Here is a 24,460-nt window from a genome sequence, read left to right on the forward strand (position 1 = left end):
TTCAGTGGAATTCTATGGAGTTGGCTTAGAGAATGGGGGTAGTTCTGTGGATGGGTATGGAAAGACTCCTAAGATATTAACTACCAACATCAAGGTATCGAACAGTACAGAGAGTAAACGATCATTTGCATCCCACATGGGAAAAGAACACATACATGTGCTTTGTTATGCAAAGAGCATTGCTGGAAGGACACCTGCAAAACCAGTACGGGCACTTTTCCCGGAGGAAAGGGAAGACACAAAAACTTTTCATGGACTTTTTCTGGCATTGTTTTGACTGTTTATCATACACGTGTAATACCTGTTTCATAATACATAAGTTAATTGTAACTTCAAAAAGTTGGAAGGAACTATAACTTCTTTTAATATTGTATTTATTTAAGAGAGAGAGAGCGAGCAGGGGCAGGAGGGAGAAGCAGGCTCCCCACTGAGCAGGGAGCCTGACTCCCAGACCCTGAAATCATGACCTGACTGAGCCACCCAGGTGCCCCAAAACTTCTTTTAATAGAGCAATGGAAGGGGCGCCTGGGTGGCTCAGTCAATTAAGTGCTTGCCTTCCGCTCTGGTCATGGTCCTGGGGTCCTGGGATCTAGCCCCACATTGGGCTCCTTGCTCAACGGGAAGCCTGCTTCTCCCTCCCCTCTGCCTGCCTGCCACTTTCCCTGCTTGTGCTCTGTCTCTCACTATCTCTCTGTGTGTGTCAAATAAATAAATAAGAGCTTTAAAAAATTGTTTAAAAAATAGAGCAATGGAAAATGTCATGTTTTGAATTTTGCAGAACTTACTTACCTTATAATTCAAGGTGAAATACCAAAAGTGATTAAGTTTTTTATCTTTCACATGGCTTTAAACTGGGGGGGGGGAGGAGATAGCTTATCAGGCTATTTTCTTTTCTTTTCTTTTTTTAAAAAGATTTTATTTATTCCTTTGATAGAGAGAGAGGTCACAGGTAGCCAGAGCAGCAAGAAGTGGGGGTGGGGAGCAGGCTCCCTGCTGAGCAGAGAGCTTGATGTGGGGCTTGATCCCAGGACTCTGAGATCATGACCTGAGCGGAAGGCAGAGGCTTGATCCACTGAGCCACCCAAGCGCCGCATCAGGCTATTTTATCAAAATGTGAAAAGCATTAAATTCATGTGCAAATTTTAATAGAAATAATTGCATAATATGGTCGATTTCATTGGAGTGTGTAATGTTTTAAAGAGTGTGACAGGGACGCCTGGATGGCTCAATGAGTTAAGCATCTTGCTTTGGCCCAGGTCATGATCTCACGGTCCTGGGATTGAGTCTCACATAGGGCTCCCTGCTCAGCAAAGAGCCTGCTTCCCCCTCTGCCTGCTGCTCTCTCTACTTGTGTTCTCTTGTCTCTCTGTCTCTCTCTGACAAATAAATACAACCTTTAAAAATAAATAAATAATTAAAAATTTTAAAAAACACTGTGACAATTTTATGGAGGACTCCAGGAAGCTCAGTCAGTTGAGCGTCCAACTCTTGATTTTGGCGTGAGATCAAGCCCTACATCAGGCTCCACACTCAGCATGGAGTCCACTTGAAGTTCTCTTTCTCCTTCTACCTGTCCCCCTACTTGCGCTATCGCTAAAATAAATAAAATCTTTTAAAAAATGTGATTTCAAACATTTTCTGACTTTGTACACTAATCTTTGAAATAAAAAAGGAAAAAAAAAAGCAGGCAACTATTTCAAATAGCTTTGTGAAATAATTTTGGCTCTATGTCCTATATCCGTTCCACTGTCTGCAATTTAAAATCTGATGGCCCGGGGCACGTGGGTGGCTCAGTGGGTTAAAGCCTCTGCTTTCAGTTCAGGTCATGATCCTAGTGTCCTGGGATCGAGCCCCGAATCGAGCTCTCTGCTTGGCGGGGAGCCTCCTTCCTCCTCTCTCTCTGCCTCTCTCTCTGCCTACTTGTGATCTCTGCCTGTCAAATAAATAATGAAAAATGAAATCTTAAAAAAAAAAAAAAGTTCTCAGTAAGAGAGAAAAAAATTAAAATAAAATAAAATCTGATGGCCCTAAAAATGACCCACTGTTTCTAGTAACAACATTTATTGTGCAAAATCTTCATTTCGGGACGCTTGGGTGGCTCAGTCAGTTAAGCATCTGCCTTCAGCTCACGTCATGATCCCAGGGTCCTGGGATCGAGTCCTGCATCGGGCTCTCTGCTCAGCATGGAGCCTGCTTCTCCCTCTGCCTCCCTCTCTGCCTGCTTGTGCTCTCTCTCTGACAAATAAATAAAATCTTTTTTAAAAATTTAAAAATCTTCATTTCTTCCTGTTTTACTTGAATGACTTTGTCTTTTATGTTAAATAAACTCAAGAAATTGGTCCCTACAAATGAAAGTAGCAAAGTGTTTTTCCTGATTTCATACTAAATGGAAGTAATTAAAGGAGCTCCTTTACTCAAAAAGAATTTGTTCTTTTTATGGACAGGCATACATCACTGAAAATGTTAAAATTTTAGGGCAGCTGTGTTCTCAAAATTAGGATTCCTATATAAGATTAGGGAGGATAAAAATATACTTAAGCAAATACTGGAAACCACTTGCTTATAATTTCTCACTCTACATAGAAAAAGGATAACTCAAGTTAATTCTGTTCATTAAAATAAGAAAATGCTCAATTAAGTGGGCCAGAATAGTTTCAATTAAAGATATACATTTTTCCAATAGGGCAAAATTTGAGAATCTTCTACTACATAAAGACATTACTTTTTTTGGTTAGAGAGTAAAACTAAGGTGAACTTGTTTTTTTTATTTATTTACTTTTTTAAAGATTTTATTTAGGAGCACTTGGGTGGCTGTTGGTTAAAGGATCTGACTTCCACTCAGGTCATGATCTCAGGGTCTTGGGATCGAGACCCACAACGGGCTCCCTGCACAGTGGGGAGTCTGCTTCTCTCTCTCCCGCTGCTCCCCCCAACTTGTGTTCTCTCTCTCTCAAATAAATAAAATGAAAAATCTTAAAAAAAATAATAATAATTTTACTTATTTGTTTGAGACAGAGTGGGAGAGAGAGTATGACCAGGGATAAGGGCAGAGAGAGAAGCAGGCCCCTGAGAACCCTGGGATCATGACCTCAGCTGAAGGCAGATGGTTAACTGACCAAACCAACCAGGTGCCCTGTAAGGTAATTTTTTTTTTTTTTAAACAAAGGTGAACTTTTAACTGGAAAAGAGGACAAGATAAAAAGCCCAAGGCACAAGACCTGGAAACTCTCAATGCTTCTTACCAACAGAAATAGTAAATGGGCTTCAATGTATAGGAGGAAAAAAACCAATTATCTTTACAAAGGAAATTAGGATTTCTTAAGGAAATGCTTCCTCAACTCAAACTACAGGTATGTTCCCCCTAGCTTGGTCCTGACTTTCCCATCTCAAGAAACAGACCATTATTTGATTAGCTCCAGAAGCTGTAAACCAGGCGCGCTCCTGGGATCTTCTTTTGCTCTCTTCTCCACATCGAGGGCGTGACCCAGTCACTCATCGGTTCGCTCAGAGTAAATGAGCAACCCTAACCCTAACCCTAACTCCATCCCTCAGCTGCTCTGGTCTCTTTCTGCCCTTGACAAATCCCCCCAAAGTCTCTCACCCTAGCAGCTTCCCTTCCCCGCCTCGTACACTCCTATCCATGTCCCTAAACCAGTGGAACTTCTTCATGTCTCTTCTTAGTGGATCTTAACCCGTATTCCACACGATTGGCCCCGTCCACCTTCTGAAAGCATTCCCTGACCTTCCATTTTTCTGGATTTTCTCCGACCTCCCAGGGTCATTCCTTCTGTGTTTCCCTTCAGGTGCGTCCTCCAACCAGGCCACCAAAGACTAGATTTCTCCAAGGCTTGGTGTCACTCCTCCCTCCATTCTCTTTTTACTTCTTTCTAGACAAGTAGTTCCCAAAGTGTGTTCCACACATCCTTTTGGGGGGGTCCCACAAGGTCAAAACTATTTTTGTAATAATACTAAAATGTGACTTGCTTTTTTTGCTGTGTTGACACATTGCCTGTGGGCACAAAAGCAATGGCTCATCAAACTGCTGATGGTTCCTATGAATCAAGGCACTGACACCAAACTGTACCAATAGTTATGGTATTCGTCCCTATCACCCACTTACAGAAAAAAGAGCTGCACTTAAGAAGGTGCTTGATGGGGACGCCTGGGTGGCTCAGTTGGTTAAGCATCTGCCTTTGGCTTAGGTCATGATCCCAGGGTCCTGGGATAGAGCCCCGAATTAAATCTCTGCATCTGCTCAGCAGGGTCTGCTTCTCTGCCTGACCCCACTCTCTCTCTCTCTCTCTCAGATAAGTATATCTTGGGGCACCTGGGTGGCTCAGCTGGTTAAGCAGCTGCCTTCAGCTTGGATAGTGATTCAAGAGTCCTAGGATGGAGCCCCATGTCGGGCTCGCTGCTCAGCAGAGAGCCTGCTTCTCCCTCCAGCTCTGTCCCTCTCCCTGCTTATGCATTCACTCTCTCTCTGTCAGATAAAGTCTTTAAAAATAAATAAATAAATAAAAATAATAAATATTTAAAAAAATAAATTCATCTTTTTAAAAAAGATTTTATTTATTTATTTGGCAGAGACAGACACAGTGAGAGAGGGAACACAAGCAGGGGGAGTGGGAGAGGGAGAAGCAGGCTTCCCACTGAGCCGGGAGCCCAATTCAGAGCTCCATCCGGGATCATGACCTGAGCTGAAGGCAGACGCTTAACGACTGAGCCACCCAAGTGCCCCTAATAAATAAATCTAAAAAAACAAAACAAAACAAAAATGTGCTTGATGTTGTATGTTAAATATACTGAAATTTTTTTTAAAATGCACTTGATGACTTAGTAAAAATACTAAGTTTTATTAAACCTTTTATTAAACCTTGACTCTTGAACATACCTCTTTCCATACAGATATGTTATACTAGTACATTTAATAAAAAGACCGTATTTCCTTATTGAATTAATTTGGCAACTCAGTGGAAGAGCAATTGGCCATATAATTATGGGTCTATTTCTGGACTGGACTTTCAATTTTGTTCTGATCTCTATGTCTTGCCTCAATAACTATAGTTTTACAGTACGTCTTAAAATCAGGTTGTATAAATTCTCCAAACTTGTTCACCTTTCAGAACGCTGTTTCGAGGAAGCCTGGGTGGCTCAGTCAGTTAAGCATTTGCCTCCGGTTCAGGTCATGATCCCAGGACTGAGTCCTGCACTGGGCTTCTTGCTAAGCAGCAATTCTGATTCTCCCTCTCCCTCTGCTGCTCCCACTGCTTGTGCTCTCTCTCTCCCCCCCTCTGTCCGACAAATAAATACAATCTTAAAAATAAATAAAATAAAATAAAACAAAGGCTGTTTTGGATATTCTAAATCCTTTGCATTTAACACAATTTTTTTTTTAAAGATTTATTTATTTGACAGACAGAGATCACAAGTAGGCAGAGAGGCAGGGGGAAGCACGTTCCCCACTGAGCAGAGAAGCCGACTCGGGGCTTGATTCCAGGACCCTGGGATCATGACCTGAGCCGAAGGCAGAGGCTTTAAACCCACTGAGCCACCCAGGTGCCTCTCCACATAAATTTTAGACTCAGCTTATCAATTTCTACAGAAACACTTGCTGAGATTTTAATTGGGATTGCCTTGAATCTATAGACCAATTTAGGGAGAAATGTCATCTTCCAATCCATGCACATGGTATATTTCTCCATTCATGTAGGTTTTAACTTCTCTCAACAATGTTTTGTAGTTTTCAATGTACATGTACTGTATTATTTTTTTAAGACTTATTTATTTTAGAGAGTGGGGGAGAGGGGTGGAGGGAGAGAGAGAATCAAAAAGCAGACTCCCGCTGAGCACAGAGCCCAAGACAAGGCTGTGGTGCGGGAGTTGGGGGTTGTTGGGATGCTGATCCCAGGACCCTGAGATCACGACCTGAGCCCAAATCAAGAAATCAAGAGCTAGACACTTAACCAATGAAGCCACCCAGGCACCCGTATACTGTGTATCTTCTCTAAATTTATTCCTACATTTTTGGATGCTAACATAAATATGATGGTTATCCAAATTTCTTTTTGGATTCTTCATGGCTAATATGTAGAAATATAACTGACTTTGGTATAATGATCTGGAATCCTGGGATCTTGCTAAATTTACTAATTCTGGTAGTCTTTTTGTATACTTTTAAGGACTGTCTACATATGTAACAGCTGCAAATAAAAACAGTCTCACTTCTTCCTTTCTGGTACATATATTACCTTTTTTTTTTTTTTTTTTTTTTTTTTTTACTTTATTACACTGGCTAGGAATTCCAATATGATACTGGGTTAAAGGAGTCAGACTGGAAATCCTTGCCATGCTTCTGATCTTAAGCAAAAACAATTCAGTCTTTCACCATTAAGTACAATGCTAGCTATAGGTTTTTTTTGTAGATGTTCTTTAAAATTTTGAAAAAATCTCTTCCTATTCCTAGTTTGCTAAGAATGTTGGATTTTTGTCAAATGCTTTTTCTGCATCTATTAAGAGGGTCATACAGTTTCCATGTCCATTCTGTACAAATAACAGAAAATGTGAATCAACTGGTTTAAACCATAATGACTTTATCTCATAAAAAATCCAATGAAGGGGGTGGTTAGCTCCCTTCTGTGGCTGCAAGATGGTTCCAGTAGTGCTGTTTTTGCCTTCAATCTGTTGCAATATGTTGTTATGATTGAAGTATAGAAGGAAAATCTACACTCACACAGATATGACTAATAGAAGCCAATCCTGGTAATTCCATTCCCCTTATCAGTGGCAGAAGGAAGGTATTTGACCTAATTCTGGCCGCTGATAATGGGAGGATACAGCAGACTGGCTGCATGGTGACCGACCCCAGCTCCTCTTTTGGGGCACAGACTAAGATTACATCCCCCAGCCTCTTATGCTGTGAGGATAGTGTGGGAACCAGTTTTGGACAACGGAATGTGGGCAGAAATAAAAGTTGTCACTTTGGAGCTTCGCCCTAAAATTTCAAGTGAGATCCTTGGGTCTCTCTCTTCTACTCACCCATGAGGCTAAAAGGACTGGACTCCAATATCATGGAATCATGTAAAAGAAGGATCCTAGATCCTCGAGAGAGCCACCCAACTTGCATGGAATTGTGATGGGAGTGGGAAATAAATTTTTGTTGTGTTAAGTCACTTGGTCATTGAGATTCTTACAGCGTATAGCATTAAATACTACGACTGATACAGATAGATATGCTGTGAGGGCTTCTGGGACAGGTAGTCAGCTCCTAAAGAGACAGAAGAGGAGAGTGCTTGGGTGGCTCAGTCGGTTAAGTGTCTGCCTTTGGCTCAGGTTGTGATCCCCAGGGTCCTGGGATTGAGCCCCATGTGCTCAACTGGTGCCCAGCAGGGAGTCTGCTTCTCCCTCTCCCACTGCCACTGCCCCCATTTGTGCACGCTCACTCTCTCACAAAGAAATATTTAAATAAATGAAATAAATATTTAAAAAGAGAGAGAGAGAGGAGGAGAAAGTCCTCTTTCTGGCTCTGGACTCTAATGTCTCTAGCCATCTTCCAATCACAAAAGGAAGCTAGCCCGTGTTCAGAGCAAGGCAGAGCAAAAATGTGGGTAGAGATGGGATTTTTTTTTTAAGATTTTATTTATTTATTTGACAGAGAGAGATCACAAGTAGGCAGAGAGGCAGGTGAGGTGGGGGGGAGCAGGCTCCCTACTGAGCAGAGAGCCTGATGTGGGCCTCGATCCCAGGACCCTGAGATCACTACACTGAGCCACCCAGGCGCCCCAAGATGGGATATTTGATACCACTGGGCTGCTGAATCAACCAGCCCTCTCACCAGATTTTATGTGAGGTAGTAAGTTCATTACAATTTAAGACGGTGGACCCACATTTTCTGTTGTTTGCATTCAAAAACAACTTATCTGATACTTAACAAATCAAAAACTCATCAGTCTCCCCCCCACCCCCCACCCCACCGCCTGCTCCTCTTCTGGTGTTTCCTATTTTGGTAAATGGTAACACCATTCAACAGCTTATGTAAGCCAGAAACCTGACTCAACCCTGACGCTTCCCTCCATCTTGCTGTTTTCCCCCCGTGTCGAACCCATCACCACCTGCTTTTGTATCTTTTTACTTTATCAACACCACACTGATCAGAACCAACACCATCTATCTCCCAAACCACCCCAGTAACCTCCTGGCTGGTCCAACTGCTTCTCCTCTGGCTCACCTCCAACAGCAGAGGTTTCCAAAATTTTCGTCTGATCATATCATGCCTCCTCTCTATCTCTTCCTGTTAAAAAACACTCAAGGGACTTCATTTTCCCATTGCTTGCAGGATAAAGACGTAACATCTTAAAAAAAACCCTGGTGGTCTGGCCCCCACCTGCCTCACTGGTCACACCTTGCAATGAACATCCACCACACGGGAGCTTCTATTGGTCCCTCATCCTTGTCTCACTCTCTCTGGCCCCAGGATCTTTGTATATGATATTCTTTCCTCCTGGAGATGATCTGTCCTGCTTCTTCTCCTAGTTAACTGCTTCTATCACTTCTCCAAGAAGTCTTTCCTGGTCTCGAGTGGGGCCTCATAGCTTCAGCTACCCTCTTTGTAGCATTTGTCACTTGTAATTTTACATAGATTCTGTTTGTCTCCTACTAGCTCCTAAGCTATGTAAGACAAGGACTATATTTGCTTACCTTAGTGTTCTCAATAGCTAACAGAATGCTCAGCACACAGGAGCTTCAATAAATCTGATCAAGAATGAAGTGCTGGGGCACCTGGGTGGTTCAGTGGGTTAAGCCTCTGCTTTCCGCTCAGGTCATGATCCCAAGGTCCTGGGATAGAGCCCCGAATCAGGCTCTCTGCTCAGCAGGGAGCCTGCTTCCTCCTCTCTCTCTCTCTGCCTGTCTCTCTGCCTACTTGTGATCTCTGTCTGTCAAATAAATAAATAAAATCTTAAAAAAAAAAAAAAAAAGAATGCAGTGCTATATAAAGAAAGTGTAAATATATGGTACAAGATGCTTGAGTGTCTAGAACACTGACCCCTGATCTTGTCTAAATGGTTACAGGAAGTTTCCCTATGGGAATTACTGATTGAATTGTGGGGTTCATTTTTTTATTGTTGTTGTTAAGATGTTATTTGACAGAGACAGACTCGGTGAGAGAGGGAACACAAGCAGGGAAAGGGGGAGAGGGAGAAGCAGGCTTCCCACTGAGGAGGGAACCTGATGTGGCAGGCTCTGATACCTGATACCAGGACCCCAGGATCATGACCTGAGCCAAAGGCAGATGCTTAACAACTGAGCCATCCAGGCAACCCCCCTTTTTTTTTTAGGATTTTATTTTTAAGTAATCTTTATACCATAGATGGGGTCTGAACTTATTACTCCAAGATCAAGACTCACATGCTCTACTGAGCCAGCCACATACCCCTGAACTGAGTTTTGAAGGATGAATAGGAGTTCACTAGATGAAGTGGGAAAAGAAGCCCAGCAAGGGGTATGCACATGCATGTGATGCAAAGAGCATGGCATGCTCAAGCCATGAATAAAGAGCAGAATGGCCAACGCTTACTGAGTGAGGCAGACAACAGAGTGGGAGACCAAAGGACCAAGCAGAGCCAGAGGACACAAAGGAGTCGTGGGTTGGATAATTGTATCATTCCATCTCGAAACTGGAGCACTGGCTTTTTCAGCCATTTACATATTAGTTTCCTAAGTTTTCATTTTCATATCATTTTTTAAATTTTTTTAAAGATTTTATTTATTTGACAGACAGAGATCACAAGTAGGCAGAGAGGCAGGTAGAGAGAAGGGGAAGCAGGCTCCCTGCTGAGCAGAGAGCCCGATGCAGGGCTCGATCCCAGGACCCTGAGATCATGACCTGAGTGGAAGGCAGAGGCTTAACCCACTGAGCTACCCAGGCGCCCCTCATTTTCATATCATTTTAAACAATGAGATGTTGCAAGAATAGTTCAGAGAAGCGCCATGTGTTCTTTCTCAATTTACTATTTGTTTACCTTTTGCTCTACTTGCTTCATTCTTCTTTCTCTCTACATTTATATAGAAATGGGTTTTGTTTGTTTTTTTCTGAATCATTGGAGAGAAAGTCAGAGACATCTTGTCCCTAGAGTCTCTTCCATAAATAGTGATCGAATTGGGGATGGAAAATTGATGAATCAGTTATCTAGTGCACTTTGCAGATTCGACTTGGTCAGTTGTCTGTTTTGTCCATTACAGCGGTTTCTATCCTGGTCCCACACCCAGTCCTGGATCTCACACTGTCCCATCAACTCATTTTGATACTCATCCAGGGTTGTCTTGGCAGTCAGAGTACTGTCAATAATTATGCTCTATCAGGACTCTATCAGGCAAACCTGGCCCAGGGGTCATGCTGCTTGTAGGATATGGTGAGGATTTTAAACTTTCTATCTTGTGGGTAATGGGAACCACTGAAGTGACTGAGCATAAAAGCAAGGAAGAAACTTGAGTAAGTGCGTGTTTCAAAAAGGCTACTTTCACTCCATTATGAAGAGAAAATAACATGTGGGAAATATTTGTATAATAAATAAATGTTGAGTGCATAAAGACATTAGTTAAGGAACAGCTGTATCTAGAATTCCTCAGAATACTTTCTGACTCATAGCTTGAAGAGTAACCAGCGCAATACAAAATTGCAATTCTCAACCTGATGTCCATGCATGAATAAAAAAAATTCATAAATATTCTGAACTCAGATGCAGGTACACATGTAGTGGTTTCAAAACATCTGCCAGGGTGCCTGGTTGGCTCAGCCTGTAGAGCCTGCAACTCTTTTTTCTTTAAGTATTTTATTTATTTGAGAGAGAGAGAGAAAGCACTGGCAGGGTGAGGGGCAGAGGGAGAAGCAGGCTCCCCACTGTGCAGGGAGCCCAACATGGGGCTGGCTCAATCCCAGAACCTGGGGATCATGACCTAAGCTAAAGGCAGATGCTTAACTGACTGAGCCACCCAGCAGCCCTGAGTATGCGACTCGTGATCTTGTAGTTCTAAGTTCGAGCCCCACATCAGGTGTAGAGATTACTTAAATATAAAATCTTGGGGCAACTGGGTGGCCCAGTCAGTTAAGCGTCTGCCTTCAGCTCAGGTCATGATCTCAGGGTACTGGGATCGAGCCCCGCATTGGGTTGCCTCCTCAGCGGGGCGTCTGCTTCTCCCTTTGCCTCTCCTTCATACTCCCTCTCTCGCAAATAAATAAAATCTTGAAAAAAAAAGGAAAATCTTAAAAATAATTATATACGTATTTATGTACATGTATACTAATTATGATACTTCTCCCTTCAAGAAGTGGAACTTAATTCCCCTCTGTCTGAGTATGAACTGGACTCAGTGACTTAAAACAAATAAAATTCAGCAGAAGTGATGGTGTGTCACCTCTGAAACTAGCTTTCTCCTCTCTCTCGGATGCTGACTCTGGGGGCAGCCAGGTGCTATGTCATGATGACACGCACGCTGAGGAACGGCCTCCTGCCAACAGCTATGTGAGCGAGCCACCTTGGAAGAAACCTTCTAGCCCCACTCAAGACTTCAGTTGACTGCAACTGTGGCCAATATCTTTACTGTGACCTTGTGAGATCCTAAGGAAGAACCACCCAGCTAAGCTGTTCTTCAACTCCTCACCCAAAGAAACGCAGAGAAAATAAATTTTGTTATTTTAAACTACCAATTTTAAAATCTTTAAAAAAATAAATAAATAAACTACCAATTTTAGGGTAATTTGTTATACAAAAGATAACGAATGTGGCGCATTTAGTGGAAGAGTCTATGATTCTTAGTAAAATTAATGACCTGAAAAAGGGTAAAAATTACTACTGTAAAATCAGTACTGAATTTTTAAAAATCTTTGACTTTCATCCTATACTTTCCATGGGTCTATTTTTTTATACAAGTTTGGGATTAGGTTCAACAAATGAGAAGATTCTATTCTCCAAACCATTGGAAGACTCAAAAGAATGATTTAAAATGCTGTCATGGGGTGGGTGGCTCAGTGGGTTAAGCCTCTGCCTTCGGCTCCTGTCATGATCTCAGGGTCCTGGAATCAAGCCCCACTTCCAGCTTCCGACTCTCTGCTCAGCGGGGAGCCTGCTCCCCCAACCCCCACCACCTCTGTCTGCCTGCCTTTCTGCCTACTTGTAATGTCTCTCTCTGCCAAATAAATAAATAAAACCGTTAAAAAAATAAAACAAAATATATAAAAATGCTGTCATGGGGTGCCTGGGTGGCTTAGCCAGTTAAGCGTCCGACTCTTGGTTTCAGGCTCAGGTCAACTCAGCATTGTGAGGGAGTCTACTGGAGATTCTCTCTTTCCCCCTTTCCCTTTGTCCCTCCCCCGACTCAAGCACTCTCTCTTGCTCTAAAATAATAAATCTAAAAAAAAAAAAAAAAAAAAAAAGGCACCAGCTAAGAAAAGCAAACTTTACCCAAACCTATCAAACGAAGATCTAATAGAGTACCTAGTAGAAATTAAGCATGTTTTCATTTTCTGAGAAGAAATATCTACCATTAGACCGAATTATAATTCTGACATGACAACACATCCAGAAATTACTGTTAAAGAAAAAAAATCCAAGTTACAGAACATGATGTTCCCATTATAGAAACAGTGTATTATATATGTATAGATGGAAATGTCCAGAAAAACTTCTACAAAGACATAGCATTAATCAGGGATATTTTTAGCCATAAACAGCAAAAATTCATCATGGCTACCAAAAAATGAAGTTTATCATAAAATTCTAGAGAAGGTCACAAAATGGGTGAGGGGAGGACAATCAGGCTCTGCAAGTGGACAGGAAATGCAGACAGAGGGCACCAGGGACCCAGGGCAACCAAAGGAAAGCTCTGCAAAGCTGCCCCAGAAAAAAAACACCCTTTGGCCACAAGCCTCTCAATGCCACCACAAATATGTCAACTAACCCTTGACATGTGTTGGTTCCACAATGTTCTAAGTCCTCTGGCAGAAGCATCCAAGAAACCAAGAATTTCTTTGGTAACAGACAATCTGTTGGTGTCATGGTCTACTTAGAAAACTGAAATCAGAGCAAAAATAAGAGATGATGACAGACGTTCTTCTGAAGGGGACAGAATGTATGGATTAGATGGGTACAAGAAACCCATAATTTATAAAAATAAAATGGCAGAGAAAGGGAGTCTTCTGCCAAAAGTGGATGTTTAAAATACTATAGTGCAATTTTACTATTGTTGCTGAACAGAAAGAATTTCTGGATATTGTGAAATGAGTTCTGAAATGGCTCATGTCCTATATACTCGTTAAACACAATCAGATATTGGTCCATGCAATTTCAAAAAAGCAGGAAGCCAGCCTACAACAGAAGTAGGTAAACAGGACTGCTGAAGAGATAAGGGCTCTTCCCTATCTTGACAACTCAAAATGTATTTCTTTGAAAGGCTAAATAAAAGCAAAAGATAAAACTGCAAATAAAGAAATATAATCAAATGCCTGATATTTCAAAATCAACTCTTTTTTTTTTAATTTTATTTATTTGACAGAGAGAGATCACAAGTAGGCAGAGAAAAATCAACTCTATTTTAAAATAAAATGAGTTTCCATCTTAAAGAGCCCCCCCAAAAAAACTTTAAAAATGAGAAGTAAAGCAGTGATTTTTATTTTGCGGGGGGGGGGAGATGCCATGGTTGGTTGAATACTTAAAAATACCTCCTAAAACAAAGGATCTCACATGAGTTCATACTTCAACACTTAAAATAGTGCATATTCCTTCTGGAGTATTCTGATGATTTATAAATAAATACATTTTAAAGTACATTTTTTCCTACAGTCACACAGGAAAAAAAGTTTCTATTATATCATGCCATGAATAATATTCGCATGATCTACTAAGCTATTATGTAAATAAAGCCATAAAGTATATTTAACCTTTTCCTATCTTTCCCTGTTGTTTGAACAGCAAAATTAAATGTAACAATATAAGCCAAACTATCAATGGCTCAGAGTCTCAAATTTCTGGATTTCTGGATGGCATATTTTCTTCTTTTTTTTAAGGGGGGTGTGGGGGGCAAAAGGAGCAGGAGAAAGAGAATCTGTGGGAGCCTCCACGCCCAGCGTAGATCCCGACGCAAGGCCACAACACAACAGCGTAGATCCACAACTCTTGAGATCACGACCTGAGGTGAAATCAAGAATGGGACACTTAACCAAATGAGCCATCCAGGCACCCCTGGATGGCACACTTTCTTTTCTTTTCTTTCTTTTTTTTTTTTGATAATTTTAAGATTTTATTTATATATTTATTTGACAGAGATCACAAGTAGGCAGAGGCAGGCAGAGAGAGAGAGAGAGAGAGAGGGAGGGAGAGGCAGGCTTCCTGCTGAGCAGAGAGCCCAATGTGGGGCTGGATCCCGGGACCCTGGCATCATGACCTGAGCCGGAGGCAGAGGCTTTAACCCACTGAGCCACCCAGTGCCCCGGATGGCACACTTTCCATGTAAGAATTCATCTTCACTATTAAATAGGATGATTCTGAATTCAACAACTGCTTTAGAGGTTGCCTAATAAAACAGAAACTCACTAACATTTATTCATTCAACAAATATTTATCAAGAACCTACTAGCCCGGGCGCCTGGGTGGCTCAGTCGTTAAGCATTTGCCTTAGGCTCAGGTCATGATCCCAGGGTCCTGGGATCGAGCCCCGCACTAGGCTCCCTGCTCAGTGGGAAGCCTGCTTCTCCCTCTCCCACTCCTCCTGCTTGTATTCCTCCTCTGCCTGTGTCTCTGTCATGTAAATAAATAAAATCTTAGAAAAAAAAAGAGCCTACTAGTCCTATGCTAAACTGGAAATTTTATTCTCCTTGAAAACAATTATATTCTCTAAAAATATGAAGTAGGGAGAACTCTGAAACTTTTCTTCATTGGAAGACTCCTTCTCTTGGGGCACCTGGGTGGCTCAGTGGGTTAAGCCGCTGCCTTCGACTCGGGTCATGATCCCGGGGTCCTGGGATCGAGTCCCGCATCGGGCTCTCTGCTCGGAGGGAGCCTGCTTCTTCCTCTCTCTCTTTCAGCCTGCCTCTCTGCCTACTTGTGATCTCAAATAAATAAAATCTTTAAAAAAAAAAAAAAAAAAAAAAAAGGAAGACTCCTTCTCTCAAAACCACAATGAGATATCACTTCACACCTAGTGAAAATCACTACTATCCAAAAGACAAGAGATAACACGCAAGGATGTGGAGAAAAGAAAACTCTTGAGCACTGTTAGTGGGAATATAAGTTGGTGCAGCCACTGGTGAAAACAGTACGGACATTCCTCAAAAATTAAAAATAGAACTACCACATGACCCAGCAATTCTATTTTTGCTTATATACCCAAAGGAAACTAAAACTCTACCTCAAAAATATATCTGTACCCCTCATGTTCATCACAGCATTTATGACAACCAAGACACAGAAACAACCCAAGTGCCCATCAGTGGATGAATAAAGAATACATAGTGTCTCTACACACACACACACACACACACACACACACGTGTGCGCGTGCACACACAATGAAGTACATGAAGTATATGGGGAATCAATAGAAGAAACAATGAAGTATATGGGGAGTCAACAGAAGAAACCAAGCTCCTAGATCCAAAGAACACATTAGGGGCTGCCTGAGGTGTGTGGGGAGCAGGTGGAGAGAGATGACAATATGGGGAAAGGGAGACAAAAGACACAAACTTTCAGTTGTAAGAAGTAAAGTATGTAATAAACACATGGTGACGTCATCAATATCGTATTGTACGTCTGAAAGTTACTAAGAGAGTGAATCTTGAAAGTTCTCATCACAAGAAAAAAAACATTGAACTGTGTGAGGTGATGGATTGAACTAGATGAGAAAGGAAAGTCCCCTGGGTACTAGGCCTTTTAACAGGACAACTGAGATCAGCTGTGGGAGGATTTTCAAACCTTCATCGACACCTCTTCTTATCAGGCAAATGCACGGACAATGGAGCTGGTCCAGGGCCCCCCAATTCCCCCTGTCTCTCAGAGGATGAGGTCCGCTGAAACTCCCCGACCCCTCACTCTAGCTGTCACCCTATTAACACAAGGACATTGAGAGTAATGCTGGAGATTCCTGCTGTAAGTCTTGTTTTAAATATTTCACATATAGTCGAAGCAATGCCCATTACCAAGCGAAAAACCCAGGACCAGGGCTGTCTGGTATTTTTTAAAAAAACCGTGTAAGACACAAAGCTTTCAATTAAAAAGTTATTTATTAAAAAATATTTCCTCCTGATTCCGATTCCGTATCAAATTAAACACGGAGTGATGTTACAAAGCAGTAAGTGATCAGCTCCGTTTGTATAGAGGCTGACAATGACCTCATTAATTCCTTAGTATATTCTACTGAAGAGTGGAATACAAATTCAGCTCATTCACTTCTGCTCAAAAGGGAAACACAATTGGTATACTTCATAACCAAAAAACTTTTATGAAGCTTGTCTTCATATTTCAGTTTATAGAGATTTAGATAATACAAAATAATGCTTGCTCGCTTTGGCAGCACATATAAAATGATGCTTGCTTAAAAGAGCGTCCAAGCAATGCTCTGGATTTTCCTTTCCTGCAAAATTCCAGGAAAACATGATTGTTTGGAAGGTTCTTTGTGACTCACGAATAACCACCTGAGATTCCTGTTTCTACTCTTCCACTCCTTGTGTTTCCAGTGATTAAAACATGCTGGAAACATAATTTAGAGAACGCTAGAAATGCCACAGAGATCCCAAGGCTTAAAAGAGCTTCTGACCGGACAGGATATGGGCATTGAGAAATGATTTTTTTAGAAACACATACACTCCAAGGAAATACTTTAGTACTCTTTAGCACTGAACACTTGGGGCGAGAACTGGTCTTTCAATGGTTCAAGTAGTCAGTCTTTTCTCAACAGTTTCTTGATAAGCGACAAACCTTCTCAAATTCATCTTCACATTGTCGAGAACACACAGCTGATCTGGACTGTATTTACCTCTCCCTTCTTTTCGTATCTGCCAAAAAAATCATATGTGATTTGGTATACATTACGAATTCCTTTAGATAAGAAAGCATGTGATTTGGGGCGTATTCTCTTCAGAACAAAGAGCTGCCAGAATTTGGTGAAAGATTTTCGCTTTGCAAGGTAAAAGAATACAGTGTGTGAGCCCTAAAGATAAATTAAGATTATGTACTTTTAAAAATGATAGTTACAAGAACGGCTGAATTGCAGACCTTAAAAGAGTTTTATGTTTTAAGTTTTATGGTATGTGAACTAGACTTCACCTCTGGAGAGTGGACCTCAAATTTTAGTGTGCAACAGTATCATCTGGAAGGCTTGTTAAAAAAGCAGGTTGGTTGCCATTTCTGATTTTCAATAGGTCCGGGTTTGGGCCTGGGCATCTGCATTTGTAACACATTACCAGTGAGTCTGCTTACAGGAAAACTCTGAGAGCCAGCCCTTTAGGAAAATTCTTCGGTAAAGTGCATTGTATCATACTGCAATGCAACTTGAGGCCAAACATATACCCAACAGTCTTCAATGCAACTGTGGCTTCGTTCACAGAAGCGCTTCGTATGAAAAACTACAAGCTGCTCTTCTGGCTAACAAAGAAATTTCATTAGGGCTTTATACGTCTGAGAAAAGAAAAACACTTAATTAAACATCATTACCATAGCACTGCATAGCAAGTAGGAATCTCAATCAGAACAGCCCTCCCAATGGTTAGGGGCTGTTTTGCTGGTTCATAGTTTACATAACTCCTCTCTGAGCATTGGCTTCTGCAGTCTGAATTCTCAACTACATCTGCTTTCCTTACAGCTGCAGGGAAATAGGGGGTATTTTCTCCTCACCATACAGACTCCTTTCAGATGTTTCAAGGGCCTGCTTGCACCCTTTAAGAACACTGTGGATACCCACCACGTACTGGTATGGAAATATCTCTAGGACACAGTGTTAAGAGAAAACACAAAGTGCAGGTTTGTGAATATGTTGGGCTACATTCTAGATAACAAAGGGGGAAAATACTAAGACACATTTTGTCTTTATGTGGAGAAACGTCACTTAATTTGATTACCCATGAGGCAGAAAATAAAGGGAATAAAACCTCTCACTGCTTAAAGAACAGACAAGTATGGGTGAACAGAAGGTCAAAAGACAAGAACTTCCAGTTATAAACTAAATAAGTCATGGGGATAGAACGCTCAGCATGGTGATTCTGATTGTATATTTAGAAATTACTATAGGAGTAGAGCTTAAAAGTTCTCATCACAAGAAAAAAATTTTCCAACTATGTGTGATGATGGATTTAACTAAATTTGTTATAGTAGTTATTTCCCAGTATGTACATGCATCAAATCTCTACACTGTACACCTAAAACTAATACAATATTATATGTGAACTATATCTCAATTTTAAAAATAGCAAAAAAAACAAACCAAAACAAAACAAAAAAACCCAAACAAAAACTCCTACAGGCCTGAACAAAGGGTAATTAAGAGTAAACTATTCAATTGTTTCCCCCAGACTTAAGTTACCTACTGGTGAATCTTAGCTCAATACATGTCAGTCACTATGATCACATTTTTAAATAGAATATGCCAAAACATGAAAACATTAAAAACAAACCAATTCTGATGTCCTTAAACCAACACTGACTTAGATGTAACTATGACATAGAATGTACATGATGTGTGCTGCTATTTTTCTAAAGAAAACTATTTCCTATTCCTTAAAAAAATGAAACTTCAGAAAATCTAAATTATAAGACATACAATCATATTCTCCTAAAAAACATCACAGAGTTCTCTCCTTGAGAAATCAACTCTGCATCAGAAGCCTGAAATTGCGGGCGGCTAGGTGGCTCAGTCAGCTAAGCTTCCGACTCTTGGTTTCAGCTCAGGTCATGACCTTAGGGTTTTGAGATCGAGTCCCACGTCTGGCTCCACACTGGCAGAGTCTACTTGTCCCTCTCCCTCTGTCATCCCCCTGCTCTCTCTCCCTCTCTCTAAAATAAGAAAATAAAAATAAAAGAAATACCTATCGGAAAACAACAGAAGTAAGCTAATTTTTCATCCAAGCCTCTATTTTCTTGACAAAGATTTAAAAGCAAATATTTAATCTGAAATCTAAAAGCAAAAAATATGAATATTTTTATTTCTCAAAATGACATTATTTAGAAATGGAAATTTTGTTTGTTTGTTTGTTTTTTAAAGTATTTTTTTTTAAGACTTTATTTATTTATTTGACAGAGAGAAATCAGAAGGCAGAGAGCCAGGCGGAGAGAAAGGGGGAAGCAGGCTTCCGTTGAGTGGAGAGCCCAATGTGGGGCTCGATCCCAAGACCCTGAGATCATGACCTGAGCCGAAGACAGAGGCTTAAACCACTGAGCCATCCAGGTGCCCCTTTTATTTGTTTTTTAAGTAAATTCTATGCCCAAGGTGGGACTTAAACTCATGACCCTGTGATCAAGAGTCATATTCTCCACTGACTGAGCCAGCCAGGTACCCCTGGAAAGGGAGGTTTAGATCACTGGAGAATGGTGAACTTCAACTTGTAGACATAGGATTCAAGGCTGTTTTTAAAATTCCTGGTTGCCTTTCCCTGGTCACCAAGTTTCTGAAAATTACTCTTTGACTCAAAGTTAGCTTTGATGCTTCTAGTGAAACAAAAAAATAAATAAAAGGGTAAATGAAGGTAGCTACATTCTCCAACAGAGACCAGCCTGGAGTTTGCCCCTTTCACCCAAGGGAAATAGTCGTAACACTGGAATCAAGCTGGAATATATTACCTGTAATGACATGAAATAAATTTACAACCCCTATGAAAGTGCTTTGTAGGCTCCAGACCATAGTGCTTCTCCAGGAGCACTGTGAGCATTACTGAGCTCATCTAGAAAGGGAACCGTGCCCACACCATTCTGGCCCAAGTCACAGTGAATCAACAGCAAGGCCTGAGTTCTGACTCAGGCAACAAGCATTCTCCAGTTCTAGGGAGGCAGTGTTCTACGAATCACAGAGAGTGCACGGAGGGAACTACAGACACCCGTTCTTGGAGGATGGCTGAGACCTAAGCATTTCGACACAAAACGGCTCCATACCTTCATTTTGAAGACTGGCTGGAATTCTTTCAGAGCAGATAACAATTTAATCTGAACTGAGGCCCTTTCGGCTTCTTTACCATCTGCGAAAACATCGAAGAGGGCATCCAAGGCTTCTCCTGCCACTACGAGGGAGGGATCTTTGGTGGCAACCTCAAGCAGAAAGCACCCAATGGTCTGGAGACAACAAGGCACACTGTTGATTGTCCAATATTCTAACATCGGTTTCCAAAATGCCTACTAACTTTAAATGTGGTAACAATTCACATATGGTATTTTAAAATTTAAAAATGCCAGAGACAAATTAAAACTTGGAAAGAACTAAAGATTAAAGACTTCACCTATATTTATAAATACACCAAGTATAATATCAATAAGATAAATTAAGTATATTAGAGTTTCTATTCCTAAATTAAATCAATTAAAGTTTCCCCTCTATCTCCCCAAAAAGGCTGTCAAAAATACAGATATATATCTGCAACAAAAAAACATGCTTTTAAAACTATATGAAAAAGTAAAATTATATGAAAAACATTCTAGGACAACTAAAAAAATGAAACTTCATCTCTTTCTGACTCCCTGTGATGATCTTTAACACCCATCCATCCTTTGAAGATTAGCTAGCTGATGAACAGGGCATTCCCAATCTGTGAGGAACTGTTCGAGAGTGAACTTACTTTGTTTTTGGCTGTTCTGCTTCACCCTTTATGTCTCAAGGGTGATGTGCACATCTGGTATTATCGGTGGGAGAGTGGAAATGCTAAGAACAGCGAGTCCAAACTCCAGCTGTGACATAAATAACAGACTGACCCTTAGAAAGTCCATTACCCGCTCTGGACCTCAGTCTTATCTGAATTTAAGTACTCGAGATAACCTCTAGGATAGTATTTAGAGTTAATAACCCATAATAAAGTATGAAGCACATACGATCACCTATGAAGTAGTCTTATTAAAAAGATCAACATAAATCTGAATGGGATTCAGGTTTGGATCTAACTTTTAGTCTGCAGAAAATACAGAAAATAAAGGAACAAGCTTAACGCCAAATGGAGGCAATCAGACAAATCCAGAAGGCTAGAGGTTGTGAGACAACTGACCCCAGGATTTGAGGAATAAACAGGTGGTAGTAGAGGTGACCAGCTGGCTCGGTCAATAGAGCATGTGACTCCTGATCTCAGGGTCATGAGTTCAAGCCCCATGTTTTGCATAGAGCTTACTTAAGAAAGAAAGAAAGAAAAAACAAAAACAAAAAGCAGGTGATGAGAGGTAGTGCCAGGGTAATGGAAGGGAAAGAAGTTTCTAGATTGAGAGAAGCTTAGACGATCCAAAGCCAAACATAACATGTAGACTTGACTTAGATCCTCATTTAAACAAACTATCCATAAATAGATGCTTGTGGAACAAATGGAAACATGTGAGGATGGACCATGCTGAAGACATTAAACAGTGAGCGGGCACCAGGTGGCTCAGTTGGTTAAGTGCCTCCTTCGGCTCCGGTCTTGAGCTCAGGGTCCTGGGATGAGGCCCCATGTCAGACATCCTGCTTAGTGGGGAGTCTGCTTCTCTCTCTCCCTCTGCTGCGTGCCCTTGCCCCGCTCCTCCCCTCACCGCACCCGCTACCGGTGCTCTCTCTCAAATAAATAAATAAAATCTTAAAAAAATTTTTTTTTTTTTTTTAAAGATTTTATTTATTTATTCGACAGAGAGAGATCACAAGTAGGCAGAGAGGAAGGCAGAGAGAGAGGAGGAAGCAGGCTCCCTGCTGAGCAGAGAGCCCGATGCGGGACTCGATCCCAGGACCCTGAGATCATGACCCGAGCCGAAGGCAGCGGCTCAACCCACTGAGCCAATCACATGTTATGCCTGAGAAAAACCTGCTGCTCCTCCTACGTGGATCTTGGAAATTATAGTCTTAGGGAGCAGGAAGTGATGAAACACGCACACGCTCATCTGTATCTGCATACACATACACAGCCACATGGCTACGTTCTCTCTCACTAATGTGTCTATATATCAAAATTCCCTAGAATAAACAGAAGAATGGAGTAACCGTGGCTGTTTCTCTAGAGTCAAACTGGGGGGGCTGGAAAGTTAGTAATGGAGAGGGGTCTTTCATTATATATTCTTTTCTACTTTTCTGAATGTATTGTTACATGCATGTATCATCTTTTAAAAATAGGTTCTAAAAAATATCAGTCACTGGGGTCCCTGGGTGGCCCAGTCTAGTTAAGCATCCAGTTCTTCTTTTTTTTTGAGAGAGTACGAGAAAGAACAGGGGGAGAGGCACAGGGAGACAGGGCGAGAGAAGCAGACTCCATGCTGAGCCAACATAGGGCTCGATCTCATCACCCTGAGATCATGACTTGAGCCAAAATCAAGAGTCAGATGCTCAACAGACTAAGACTCCCAGCCACCCCAAGCGTTCAGCTCTTGATCTCCACTCTGTTCTCAACCTCAGTGCTGTGAGTTGGGCATGGAGCCTACTTAAAAATAAAACAAAAACAAAAACCAGTCGTTGTTGTAAAGTTCTCAGGAAGTCTAATAGTTTATTACCCATTAATAAGTAATCAATATTTCAGCAATTATTATTAGCACAAAGAACGACAATTTTACTACCACAGTCCTTTTAGTTCCTAGGGATGCTGTGTCTCTAGTAGTGTAGTTCCCCAGCAACCATGCTGAGATAAAATGCTATAAACAAATATGCTGAGTGAGTTCCTAATGCGGTTCCCATTTAAAACTTACACAGTGATAGTAGAGTGGACTGTGCGGTATCGTTCAGAATGTGCTTTAGTCTGGCATGCTAAGGCAACTGGGGAGTTGTTCCTCCATCAGTACGAGAATATAATATGCATACGTTTTATGCAACAGCAAAGGCAGAGGCACCTGGGACAATTCACAACTGGGCCTTTCACTAAAGACAAATTTATTTCTGAAAAAGTATCTCAGGAATAAAGTTAAATGGCCAAATGCAACTCAGTTTTTCAAATGCCTACCTAATTCATATAGGCAAATCAAACCAAGGGGCATATTTTAATAATGTACCTTAGTAAGCAACTTCTCGATAGGATTTCTTCTCAAGATGTCCATAGAAGTTTTTAAAAACCCCACACCAACAGTTTACTCTTCCCCCTCTTTCTAACGATTTAATGTTTTACGTTGGAAGCATATAGTTTTACCTTAAGAGTTTCCAGTGTTCCATCTTCTTTGGCGAGAACGCTGCCCGTGATTCCTAAAATACTAACAACGTTTACTCTAACCCCGGTGTTCCCACTGTGAATGCCGGCTGTGCATAATGTCATCAACTGATTGGGAGTCATACACTGTTGAAAAGGAAAGAGAATATTTACAGTGTTAAACTCAGCCAATGCCAACAGCATGTGCAACAGTAGTGACAGGAATGCCAACAACAGAGAAGTTATTACATACCTAATCAGTGCCCAGTACAGCTGGTAATTCTGAATGAATATGGGGCCTGTTCACGTCACTGTCATTATTCAATCTACCACAGCTGTAAGCCCAGAAGAGGGACTTCGTTTCCCATTAGTTTTACTTGAAGAAGGCTTTTGGGGGGCATCTGGGTGGCTTAGTTAGCCAAGTATCTCTCTTTAGCTCAGGTCATGAGCCTGGGGCCCTGGGATTAAGGCCCGTGTCGGGTTTCCCACTCATTGGGGAATCTGCTTCTCCCTTTCCCTCTCCCTCTGGCCTCCTCTCCTACCCTGCTTGTGTTCTCTCTCCCTCAAATAAATAAATAAGATCTTTAAAAAAAAAAAAAAAAGACAACTTTCAGTCAGATGTACACAAACCTATTTAAAGAGATCCTAATTTCTTTTAAACATTGATCAAAAAAAAATGTTTCGAAAGTGTACATAGAATATGTAGCTTTAATAAAAATTAGCTGAAGGGCTCTCTGCTCTGCAGGGAGCCTGCTTCCTCCTCTCTCTCTCTCTGCCTGCCTCTTTGCCTACTTGTGATCTCTGTCTGTCAAATAAATAAATAAAATCTAAAAAAAAAAAAAAAAATAGACTGAAGCCATACAAGTTGAGATGTGTGTTGTTACAGGAAATTATTAGAGATTGTAGAAACCATTAAATTATAGAGTACTTCTACTGCGTAGTGATAATTTTCATTCTAAGCTAATCTGAACACACCCGTGGATGCAGATATCACCAGAGAACTCAAGTTGTCGTGTTGCCAAACCCTCACCTGTGAGCACCAGCGCAGTGTGGTGACTGAGGACTTGGGGTCAGACATCCTGGGTTCATATCCTGGCTCCTCTCTCTCCCCTCCCCAACTAAGGTCTCCATTTCCCCATCAGGGACACGGGGACAGTGGTC

At 41.2% G+C, this 24,460-nt stretch overlaps 1 protein-coding gene across 4 annotated transcripts in view; it reads right to left on the minus strand.

Annotated features, from left to right (window-relative positions):
* The window catches only part of HEATR3 (HEAT repeat containing 3), a 73,352-nt gene that overhangs the window by 17,204 nt on the left and 31,688 nt on the right, over positions 1 to 24,460 (minus strand). For 2 of the 4 annotated variants that reach the window (XM_059151004.1, XM_059151005.1), the window contains exons 13-14: positions 23,303 to 23,446; positions 20,124 to 20,300 (exon numbers count right to left, since the gene is read on the minus strand). In XM_059151004.1, the coding sequence (XP_059006987.1) occupies positions 20,124 to 20,300; positions 23,303 to 23,446 (321 nt within the window). Of the gene's footprint in view, positions 1 to 16,248; positions 17,039 to 20,123; positions 20,301 to 20,800; positions 20,910 to 23,302; positions 23,447 to 24,460 lie in introns of those variants that run through there. The other 2 variants (XM_059151003.1, XM_059151006.1) reach the window with 2 other exon arrangements.

Source organism: Mustela lutreola, chromosome 16 (genome assembly GCF_030435805.1).
Source record: "Mustela lutreola isolate mMusLut2 chromosome 16, mMusLut2.pri, whole genome shotgun sequence".
Taxonomy (NCBI): Eukaryota; Metazoa; Chordata; class Mammalia; order Carnivora; family Mustelidae; genus Mustela; species Mustela lutreola.